Raw genomic sequence first — 12455 nt, 5'->3', positions numbered from 1 at the left:
ACCAGGACCGGACTGGCTATAGCGGGCACTGGGTATTTTCCCAGTGGGCCAGAATTGTGGGGGCCGGTTTTGGTACAGGGGTGCGGTTTTGCAATATTGGCCCTCTGTACCAAAAGCAGCAGCAGTGTTTCCCACAACCATGACCCCCACCCTCAAACACCACTGCACCACCCACCCCCCACGGCCGGTGTGACTTAATTGCTAGGGCCGGTTTGCGTTCCCAGTCCGGTCCTGCCCACAACTCATTCACAAGATCGCAATCTCTCCTTCTTCCGCTAAAAGTCACCTATGCAACCTAACAAGACCTAATCTCCTCCAGCACCTGTACTCCTGTATTAATCCCACCAACCATGTGTCCCCCCACACTGATGATCAGAACCAACCACTATTACTTTAATCCACCATAAAAAACTGAAATGACTACATGGAACCGGTTTCTTTGAGCACTCACGACTAATCCCAATAACTAACAATTAACAATAACACTGAACTAACCTTTACCTTTGGGTTCCGGAGCAGCGTGCTGTCCGGCGTAAAGCACTTCGATACCTCATCAGGGATAGTAAGCGCTATATAAATGCACTACAATTACATAGGCGAAACGATGCATTACCAATACTGGTTTTTCGAGTATTTTTGTTGTTGAGCAGATACATAAATCGAATTAGACACTGTCAGTAAAGGACTGTATGCAGCTGACCCTTTTAAGCTGTGCTTCGCCCACCGGAGAGGTGCAGTAGACGCTCATAGAGTGCAGTGGGAACAATTAATAAACTGTTCCGACAAGTTAATGCATAAACTGCTTTCTCGCTATGGCTCAGTAGAAAAATATTTTGCATTGTTTTACGAATCATTATTTTGTGCAAATATTTCACGTATGTCGCAAGCAAGCGCTGTCTTGTTTCTGTGGGGTGGAACATCGGTGGGAGTTTCCCGAGTGTTTTTTGTTGTCGCGGGGCCGGCTGGCCCAGGCAAGGGAATCCCGGCTGTCAGCGTGATTAACCGGGCTCATAACAGAGAAATGCCACCCACGAGACACGTGTCAAAATGGGTTCGGTACAGCGTTTTTTTGGGAAAGCGTGTGAGTTTGGACAGACTGCATGTCTGCAGCACAGAATCAATAATATCTCCCGTCCATACAATCCTGAACTCTGTTTTACTACGTGTCGCGACTGACTAAGACGCGGGCTTCTCATTTGTGATTCACGAGTCCCGGCAGAAGTGCAATAAACATATTTTGAGGAACAGAGTGAATTAAATCCCTCCTGGATTTCCCCGGCACCTCAATGCAGGAAGGGGCGGTGCCCTGCTCCTCATTCAAATACTTGACAGGCAGCAAGCAGCGTTGATACCGCGAGAGAACGCGCGCGCTGAAGAGCCTCTGCCTCTCCTCAGACTGGGCATCGCACCTTCGAAGATGTTGGTTGAGGCAATAAAATTGCTCGTGGTGCTGATCTTAGGCGCTGGGGACTGCCAGATAATCCCCAGAATCAAACAGTGCGGGCTCACTTGTTCTCAGGTAAGTCAGTCTTGGCTCAGCATCTGTAACGCCACAGCTGGTTTTAGTTCACACTTTCCGTTTGAAGGCCTTTTTCTGATATCGTAAATATTATGATTAGTTGTGGCGAATGTCTGTGTCATTAAGAAATATCAGAGTTTGTAGGTTCATCCGTTTGAATTATTGGCATATTCCAAGCAGCGTGCTGACTATCTGGCTCATGTTTGCGCGCGTGACCTGCAGGTCGGGAGTTCGATTCCCAGGAGAGCCAACTGCGTCTTTTATGTTTCCAAAGTCGATAATAGAGTTGCATTACAATAGGTAATGTAGCACCTGTCCTTTACAGCGCTTCCATACAGTAAGGAACCTTGCTCTACGACATTATATAAGAAAAGTTATTGTTATATGGCAATATATAGCATGGTATGTAAAACATTGTTGCTAGGAGTTCACCACAAAATATACGCACTTTCCTGTTGTCTAGAAAGATGATACAATGTTATTCGTCATAGTGCCATTATTGCGTGTGTGTTTACGATTATTGTATGTATGTATGTGTTGTACTAAATACTAAATATAGCTAGGCAAGTTCACACCTGAGGTGCGCGCACCATTCCACAGTAAGATCGCAGGTTAACGTTGTATTGTTTTTGTACTGAAGCATTTGTATATCACTTACTATCACTATTTGCGGCACTGGGGCGCATACTTGTACTCATAGCACCGTGTAGAGTGTGGGGTTGGAAAGATATTGTCGTTGGAGGGTATTTTGCAAGTGTTTTCAAATGGAGCATGATGGCTACAGAGATACGGTCAGTGGTGCTGAAGCAAATGTTGGGGGGGGGGGGGGGGTGCTGGCCCTTAACGCCACCACACTAAAGGCACAGGTGATATGCGTCAGGCTCTCTTGGAAAACACAACACATACTGCTCAAAGAAAAACGCTTGACTGTTCATTGTTCATTCTGCAACTAAACACTTTACTGTTTTACGTGGGTGCTGCAGCACCGCCTGCACCCCTAGTTCCAGCTCTGCTGGGTGCGGGTGCACCGCTTGGAGGCGTGATGGATGAGAGAAACATGCACGTATTATGGTTTAATGGCAGCTATGCAGGTCACTTTATAATCTTTGGACGTTTTTGTAATGTACTCACCCCAGTGTCCTACGTTGACACTGGGAGGGGGTTTTCCGCTCTCAGATCCTATGGATCTGGGGCAGGTTACAGGTGTGGGAGAGTGAAGTGAGTCATGTAGTGAATTAGTATGTGATATCATGAGATGACATAGAGATTATTTTAGACTGAGACAGGGAGAAGCGTTTGAATGACTAAAGGAGCAGTTATTAATTGTGCGGTTTGATGTAGGAGGTAGGTAAACATTATTTACTACGGTATTGATCTGTGAACAAAGGCATCTAATCATCCAAGAAGGGTTTTTTTTTCAGGTGGTGCATGTTAGTAGGGATTTCTAATTATGGGTGGAGAGGAATATTTTGTTGATGGAATGGCTTTTTTATGATATGTCAGAATCGTTGCTAGGCCTTGGTGTATGGACAGATACCTCCATCATGTGACGGGTCCCTTCATGTCGTGGTCTGCAGGCTAGGACAGTCTAATAACTCTGGGACGTCCATTTACTGATGTGTGAGTTGCTGTTCCAGGGTTTGTCCCAGGGTCAGCGGTTGACATAGTTATTTCAGGAGCAGCCAGTTTGCCATCTCTCTTCTTTATTTTCTCCAAACGACGTCAAATTTTAGCTGGCAAGGATTTCCAGATCTTGGCTGCTGGGACCAAGAAAGCAGATTCTCCTATGGGTTTCCTTTTAAAAGATGGAATGACAATCCGAGGGGTGTGCATAGAGGAGTCTTGCCTCAGCATACTGGATCGGTTGTAGTATGCCTATGATGAAACAGGGTGCCTCAGTATAGGCTATTGGCATAATTGAGCTTGGAGATCACAAGTATGAGGACACCTTGTAGATTTTGTTAGTTGGCAAATTATGGAAAGATGTGGGGCTGGGTCTGGTGGTCCAGTGGACTAATGCGTCCATTGCAGGGGCCTGTGTTCAACCTCATGGTCACAGGTTCAAATCCCGGCGGGTCCACTCAGCCTTTCATCCATATGAGGTAGATAAAAATGAGTACCATTGAGTTAGGTAACAATAAACATCTGTTATTCAGCGCCAAGAGACCTCTGGGTGAACGTGCGCTTTACAAATACACATGTTATGTTATGTATCACAGTGTTTTCATTTTATAGAAGGTGCTTCTAAAGACCTTATTGACATGTGGTATTAGGTATAGCTCAGAGGACACCATCACTCCTAGGCTCCTTGGCGTGGATGGCCAGACATGAAGCTCCTTGGTCCATAGAGCCATAGACTGGTGTTTGTGCTGCTGTCCACAGGACATAACCTGTGTTGTTGTGGTCTTGAACGTTTGTTGCTTACTCGTAAGCCAAGCTCCTATGGCTCAGAGGTGGATGTCAAGCCTTGACTTCTAGAGGGCTTCTGGGCCATCCAAGTTCAGGAGGATTTCTGTATCACCGGCATAGTTGTAACACATAAGGTTAACCAACTTATTATATCTGGTGAGGGAGTTTGGTAGATGTTAAATAGAAGATGGAAGATGATGGATTCCTTAGGAAGGCCACAATACTGAGTGTGGGGGCAGATGCGAAATGTATTGGAATACCGGGTTTTTCTCTGTCTGCATATGTGTATTTGGAATATTATCATTTTTTAATTGTTATGATATAAGCTGAAAACAATAAACATACTATTATTTAAAAAAGAAAAGCTCCAGTGGGAAAGATCCTGGCTCCAGTGTCTTGTTCGGTATTTGTATACTTCTGGCTACGTCTCCTGCACAGGTTGTCTGAAGAAAATCCTTGAATAATTTTGCGGTGCTTGGTCTGAAGATGATCCTGGTGGTCTGCCTGCATTGATAATGTTACATAATTTATTTTTAGACAGGCTGTAGTTGCTGAGGGATGGAAAATAGGTGGTGTCCATCTTTTCAGGGAATTCTTTCTTGCGTGGGCAGTGTGTTGGGTGTTTTGCTATAAGGTTGTATCCTAGTTTTTCAGTTGAAATCCATTCAATTCCAGAACACAGCTTACTCATTCCTGTTTATTTATGTTATGTAGGTTGAGAGTCTTTTAGAAATTACTGTTTCCCAGTTCTAAATGGCTTCTGCTGAATCTAGTTTATGTCATATGGTTTTTTAGCATCTACTAAACTGCTAAATAATTCCAACTAGAATTTCCACCAATGAAGAAGCGCTTGGTATAGTATTTTGAAGTAAACATTCACAATTCATTGGAATGACAACCCCTCAGTTTCAGAGCCTCACGACTATTTGATTCTATGGTTTTTAAGCACTACAAAATGCACATTGGAGAAGCTGCAGTGACTCCCTCGTAACACAAGGGGGAGTGGTAAAGTTAAATATTTCTGCACTTTTGAAATAAAAATAAGCAGTAAATGTAAACTTTTTGATTTAACCCCTTCACTTGATTTTCTTATTTCCACTCTTTATGAATAACTACATAGTAAGTAACAAATGGCAACACTTAACTAAGCAGATCATCACCACATCTAGTCAAATATTTCTTGCACATCTTGAATGAAAATAAATATTTTCATCAAAGATAAACTACTGATCTTATTACAACCGAGCAAAACTCAACCGAACATTAGAAAAATGAAATACAGATGATAGGCTACATTGTGTTGACATTCGTTTGGTGCTTTAAACCCCTGTCGAGGTGCCAACATACTTTTAGTGGACCGGAGCAAGCTACAACATTGGTTTTTGACCAAGACTGATGTCACCAGGTTGAACATTGACTTTGATTTGCCGCCCCAGCTGGGTTAAAAAGCATTACTGGCAACTCCTTGCACTCTAATGTAAGGTTAATAACCTAAATGTATATTATGTGACAGGCATGAGCTCATGTAGCTGTACCATTACACACAAGATTTCACAAACCTTTTGAAATCACTACAAATATGTAGTATTATAGAATGGATACATTATTGGAAAAGTTAACATCACATTTCAGTGTCATAGGCACGTTTGCTAAACTGTGAGTGCATTGTTTCTTTTTTTTTTTTAAACATAGTTTATTGGTTTTTTCCACAACCACATATAAAGCCTTACAGAATTGGTTTCACCATACATCCTGAAGTTTAATCACAAGCCCCCCGCCAATCATACAATACCTAACGCAGGGCCAGAGAAATCCCTCCAGTTCTATACATCGCATAAACCAATAATCTACATAACAAAACCTCTACCCTTAAACACTATGTGAATTATAAATTCCCTCCCCCTCCCTCATTCCTCATCAACAACACAGGCGGCCATCTCTGCCCTCTGATATCATACAGTCCAAGGAATACCAATGTGTCGAGTTATGTGATGTGCCCAGCTTGCTCCGGGGCCATCCCCGGCTCGGTCTTCGCCTTCAGCGCCTGGCTCATAATCTCGCAGTGCCTGTACTAACGCCTCCCACGCAGCTGCCGCCTCTAGCGCCTTATCATCGTTGAGCCTACGAGCCCATTGATACCGCAGCGCACCCTCGCTGGTGGCCCATTTAAGAAATTCCCCTCTCCATCGTTTACTAGTGGGACCCACTGTTGCCTTCCACCACTTCGTGATTTCTCGTTTTGCTAAGATAAGTCCCATGTCTACGAATTTGCTCGTGATCCTAGTTTTGGGCGTGTGTGGGAACCAGTGCAGTATACTAACAGCCATATCAAACTCCAGCCGCCTCTCTGTCACCTCATTCAGGGTATCTCCCACCTCTTTCCAGTAAAGACCCAGCGCTGGACAGGACGACAGCATATGATCCAATTCCACCCCAGTTCTCAGACATCTGGGACATGCCGCCTCCTCAACCTTAAAATATTTCTGGATTTTCCCAGGCGTCAGGTATGCTCTGTGGAGTATATAGAAGTGCACTAGCTGGAACCTTGCGTTCCTCGTGCTCTTCCAAGCTCGTCTCACTATCTGCGCCCAGGCCGTCTCAGGGATATCTCTACCTAAATCATTCTCCCACTTCCCCTTCAGTTTGGCTAGGGGCTGTAGGTTTTCGAGGAGCATTCTAGAATATAGGCCCGTAACCGCCTTGACAGTTCCTGCCGCCATCATAGTATACTGGCAGGCCATCGACGTCGGAGGCTCCATCAGCCCCTCCCTCCAGTGCGCCTGCATCGCTCTGGTAAGCGCTGCGTGCAGCAGGAAACCTCCCCTTGGCAAATCAAACCTCTCTTGGAGAGACTGGTAGGTCAGCAACACCCCGTTTTCGTAGAGGTCTCCCACCACCTGCAGTCCCGCTTCTTCCCAAAATTGTAATTGCGACCAGTCACCGCCGTGGGGCAGGGCAGTCAGCATCCCCAGCGGCATCTGCAGCGCATACGGATGTAACACTCCCGCTCGTCGCTGGGATCGATTCCAGCAGAGCCTGAAGGTAATCTCCTCTGTGAGGAGGTCTCGGGACTCCAGTCTCTGCTGCAGGGCAATGTAGGAAAGGACATGGCGTGGTGTTCCCCCATCTCTTCCGGCCTCCGGGCCACGGGCCAGTGAGTGCATTGTTTCTTATAGTTTAGCCCTTCTTCCAGAAGTGGTGAACATTTTTAATAACACTGCATAAGTTGAGGTACATCAGACAGCTGGTTATACATATCATGAGGTGAATGTGGGATTTTAGGCAGAACAAAAACACACATGTTTTAGGCTAAAACCTACCAGACAGTGCAGATGTCTAGTTGCAAATACATATTGAGGACATGTCAAAAGCTTACTTAGGAATGCATTCTGCCGATTGCTTACAGTTGGCTTTGTGTTTGTCACTCACAATTGAAGCACTCTGTGAGAGTGCATTCCACCTGCCTTCCTCATGTGCTTCTCTGCCCACCTCCAGTGCACGCATTGCTTTCTTTCAGATGTTCTGCTCTCACCCCTTCCTTTATTTATTTATGGATTTTTATATAGTGCGTACTTTACCCAGAGGTGTCTGAGCGCTTTACAGTAGTGCAAAGAAAATTACATAAGGAAAGAGAGTGACACAGTAGTAGTTATCACTACTTATACGTACAACAGTTACTCTTGGTGAGAGTTACAGATTATTAGGAAAAAGTGGAGCAATTGGGGTTACATAAATATATAATGCATATTTACAAAATTGAGACGGCGGGTCGTAGTAGCTCTCATGAGTGTCATGAACAGTGAGGGACATGACATGAGATGAGAAGAGGGTGCGTGTGCCTGCTGGGGAGCTTGGTGAGGAGAGTTGTTGATCAAAGTGTCTTTGGAAGAGAAGAGTTGTAAGATCTGTTTTGAAAATCCAGAAAGAGGCGATGGTGCGAAGGTTTGTAGGTAGTGATTTCCAAATTCTAGTCCCATTACCTGAGAAGGATTGCGCCATAAGTCTTTCCCTTTTGAAAGTTGGAGGTCCGAGCAGTAGATTTTCAGCATTTCATGAAGGTCGGTAGCCACTTGACATTTTGATTTTGTTGGCCAGGTAGCAAGGGGTGGAAGTGTGGATGGCTATATGTGTGATGCAATCAGTCATATATTAACCTTGCTTCAATGGGTAGTCATCAAGAGAAATCAATTTGAGTGTAATATGGTCATTACTTTTATTCCCATAGAGGAAACGCGCCGTTGAATGGAGAATGGATTTTAGAGGCAATAGGTTAGTTTTGGGGAGGCCTGCAAGGAGAGAATTACAGTACTCCAGTCTGGAGTGTACCAAAGATTGAACCATGTTTTTCAGGTCTTGCTCTGGAATGAAACTCTGAATTCCCCAGAGAAGGTGCAGTTGGAAGTATGCATTCTTGGCCATGGTGTTGATTTGGGAAAGGAGGTTGAGTCTTTTGTCCAGAATGACACCTAGGGATTTGGCACTGTCAACAATGGTAGGTTTGTGGTTAAGATTGTTCAGACTATCCATTCATGATTGAACAGGCAGTGGAGAGTTAGAGGTTGAGAAAAGAAGGGATTCGGTTTTAGAGGGATTCAGAAGTAGATGAGGAGACATCATCCATTCTCGGATGGAGTTAAGGGTGGTGCAGGGATTAAAATGTTGAATGTGGAGGAAACCTTTAGGTAGAGTTGGGTGTCATCAGCATAGAGGTAATAAAGGATCCCAGACTTTTTAGTTGGTTTCCATGTAAAGATTGAAAAGGGTGGGGGCGAGGATGGAGCCTTGAGGGATACCTTGATCCACAGCCTTTGATGAAGAGAGACAGTTTACAATTGTAATCATCTGAGACCTGCCAGTGAGCTATGATTCAAACCATTTAAGTACTGTGCCTTCAAATCACATTCTTTGTGTTAGTGTGTTCTGAAGAGTTTTTCCCTTTCCATTTTTGCCTTCCTCCTGCCCTTCATTGCCATTTGCTTTCCCTTGCCCTCTTTTATTTGGGGGGGGGGAGGGCTGTTTTTATATAACGCGAACACCACCCGAAAGTATTGGAGCGCTGTAAATGAGCACTGGTTACTTTTACACAAGGACACATTCATTTTTTGGCAGGCACAGACGAGGAGATCAAGTGATTTGCCCAGAATCGCAGGATGTTGAGCGGCGCCGAGAATCCAACCCGGTTTTCCAGCTCCATAGTCTGTAGCTCTGGCTGTTATGCCACATCCTGTTTGTTGTGTAATTTTTCTTCCATCCTCCCAGACTCTGTAACAATTGTAATTTTGCCCCTGCCCTTCACTCTCCATGCCGAGTGCACCCCCGGCAACCCACTCCCCGCTCCTGTTTCCAGCCTGCCCTCTCTTTGTTGCATTAATCCCACCCACTCTTCCACCTCAACCTGCTCCCCCATTTCTTTTAAGTGCTTTAGCACAAACTTTAAAAAAAAAAAAAGATTCTTTTGGAATTCATTTTTATTTACCAGTTCATCTCAAATTGGTAAATAAAAAGAATAACATGCTCAACTCATGTTGTAGGTGTGTGCATTTTGTTGCTGCACGCCTACAAAATGACTCAGCGGCTGAGACACAGGGCTTTATCTTTTTAGCCATCTTGCTATGCGAGAGCTACAGGCTTTGCCAAAGCTTGTTAAATGCTTGTAATCCTTTGAAAGTAAATCCCTATGCCGTACATAACATCGGCATCAACTATACAAATATTTCTTTACCTTTTAGGTAAAAAGTGGTAAAAAGTGAGAAAGGTAGAAATGTGAGAAACCCAAAGTGTGAGATAAAGTTCAGCGAGAAACAGATACATAGGGGCATATTATCAAGAAATGGCGCTAAAATTATCGCCGCTTTAGCGGCAGAAAACTGCCGCTAAAGCGGCGATAATGGGGTTGATAATATGCCGCAGGGAATTCCCATAGAAGCCCATGTTCTGGTGTCAACATGGGCTTCTATTGGAATTCTCCGCGGCATATTATCAAGCCCATTATCGCCGCTTCAGCGGCAGTTTTCTGCCGCTAAAGTGGCGATAATTTTAACGCCGTGCTTGATAATATGCCCTTAGTTGCAACCTTACCTAGATCCATACTTTACCGACCAGATCCGTGCCCCACGCTGGTGAATACATACAGCCATGCTATTAAAGATAACATTATCTCCACTATTGATGCAGATCTTAGTATGGCCGCTTGGAGGCAGCAGAGAAGAAGTTCGGGCAGAACTATAGCAAACTACGAGAAATAAGAGAATAGCAAAGACCAATATGATCAGAATACAACATTATTCGCTTCCCTCTTTCGTTTTTGATTCCCACTGTTAGTCACTCATTTGTGCTTCGTTTTATAGCTGAATGTGTTAATTCCAGCTTTCACCTTGTTGGACATCTCCTGGGATGGGTAGAGCGGGTAAATGAGGCAGAAATTCCCATCAAACTTGTGAAAGTGTGTTTGCAACTACTGACGCGTGTCGGCGTTGTCACTTAAGGAGTTTGGACAGTGTACCTTAGACACTGACGTCAGCCTTAAGACGCTTCGTGCCAGTTCATGCAGCATACTCCCCCACAGCAGTTCCCCTTCCATGGAGGTCTGTAAAGAAGCGTTATTGTGCAGCAGTTGCTATGGTTTAGTAATGATGGAATATACGGAAACAATTGAAATATCAAAAGGAGGAGTTACGCAGCTGGTTAAAGCACCACAGATAAGTGAGTTTAGGGAAGAGGTGTGGCGCCGCGGCCAGGGCGACTGACTCCGGAATCTGGGGATCAATCTGGGCAATAGCTTGCTTAATCTTCCCAACGGCTCCCAGCGCCTAAAGACCCTTACGGGTGATTGTTCACGCTTTACAAATGTGGATTATTATTATTATACGGGAGAACGCCTACAGACAGGGGGCGTAACACAGGCCCCCCCAGCCCCCGCGTTGCGGGGGGCCCCACACTCCAGGGGCCCCCTCACTCAGTGGGAGCCAGCAAGCGCGAAGCCACTACATCTTGATGGTGCCGACGCCCTGCCTCTTCATTAATTGAATTGTGCGCTGAGCACGCCAGGGCCCCGGACTTTGAATGTTGACAGAGGATTTAACAAAACAAATAGATAAAGCAGATGAGTCTGGCTACGCATGGATTCCCCAGATCGGTGTTTTCCTGCCTGCCACTATCGGAAAGGACTGTTATTCAGAACTTAGGCAAAGTTCAGTGAAATAAAACTAAGGCTAAGGCATGTGAAGCAACATTCATGTGCAAGCAGAAAAGATCAGGAGTACAAAAAAGGTCGATAGCTTAGTGGACAGCTTGTGGACAGCTGTGTTACACCAGGGGTGTAACACAGGTCCCCGCAGCCCCCATGTTGCGGGGAGGGGGGGATCCCGCGCTCCAGGGTCCCCCTCCACGGCAGTGCAGCAGCGCAGCGAGTGGCGTGGGTGAGCGCGGTCGCAGACAATAAACTGGCAGGAGGAGCACCACCACCAGGGGCGCGGTGTAACAGGCCCCCGCGCTCCAGGGGCCACCTTCGTGGCAGCGCGGCTGTGCAGCCAGCACTTACGCGTGGGTGAGCGCGCTGGTCGCGGTCAAAAAGAACCGGTGGGAGGAGCACCACTGAGCTAGATGCAAGAGTGTGCAGCAGCGGGTGTTGAGTGCGCTGCCTGTGATGAGAGCCAGAAATAGGAGCGGTATGGAGGCGAGCTCTATGCCCACTGTAGGAAAGGTGCGGTCGTGCTGGCGGGCAGCCTGTTGGATGGCCCTTTCAGGTGTTCAGGGAGCCGATCGGGCGAGGCCATGAGCCCCTGTTAGACCCGGCCTTGTGGCATGGCCATCCCTGACCCCTAGCCACACACCCTGACCCGTGCACCTCACTCAGCCCCCGAGTACCCGGCCTAGCCGGTCCTTCCCGCCAGAACCCACACACACCCGACCCGGACTTTCCCGTCCGTGCCCTCCATCTTCCCAGCACCACAGGGCCCGCGTGCCCACTTCATGCACCTACGATGGCCGCCTGGCTCCAGCGCAACCCAGGCCTAGGGGCGCTGCCCCGGCTGGAGGACATTGCGCTCCCACGGAGTGAGAGAGGGAGGAGCGGTTTCCATCGCACCTCTGACCTCCCCTTGGGAGATGGGTTTCGATCGGCCCTCCGGCCTCCCTGAGGGCTGGCTCCACGCCTGCTGTGTGTCTGGGACTCCTCCCGACCTGGCCCTGAAAGGATCAAAGGACGACATGGCAGGAAACTCCAACAAGCGACCCCCAGGTGCTAAGACCCCTGCCTACACAGACTCCGGACATCAAAGAGGAGTTGACCTATAACAAGGGGTGCTCTGGGACTATCTGGCAGATTCGACTCTGGAACGACGAGAGCCCTGCTGACGTGGTCGCGGCTCCCTTGCAACCTTGGAACACCTGAGCCCTGCTGAGTGACTCGCGGCTCCCCTGAAGATCGTAAGACCTCCGACCTTGTGCTTGAGCCCCGCTGAGTGACTCGCGGCTCCCCTGAAGATCGTAAGACCTCCGACCTTGTGCTTGAGCCCTGCTGAGTGAC

General features: G+C 46.8%; 1 protein-coding gene across 1 annotated transcript in view; it reads left to right on the top strand.

The window, feature by feature from the left end:
• Positions 1–1321: 1321 nt before the first annotated feature.
• The window catches only part of IL17REL (interleukin 17 receptor E like), a 410789-nt gene continuing 399655 nt past the window's right edge, over positions 1322–12455 (top strand). Inside the window, exon 1 of the mRNA XM_085654046.1 lies at positions 1322–1519. Within this exon, the coding sequence (XP_085510172.1) occupies positions 1418–1519 (102 nt within the window). The 5' untranslated portion in view covers positions 1322–1417. The remainder of the gene's footprint in view (positions 1520–12455) is intronic.

Source organism: Triturus cristatus, chromosome 4_1 (assembly GCF_964204655.1).
Source record: "Triturus cristatus chromosome 4_1, aTriCri1.1, whole genome shotgun sequence".
Lineage (NCBI taxonomy): Eukaryota > Metazoa > Chordata > Amphibia > Caudata > Salamandridae > Triturus > Triturus cristatus.
The sequence above is the reverse complement of the archived record's forward strand: the minus strand, read 5'-3'. Positions and strand labels throughout refer to the sequence as shown.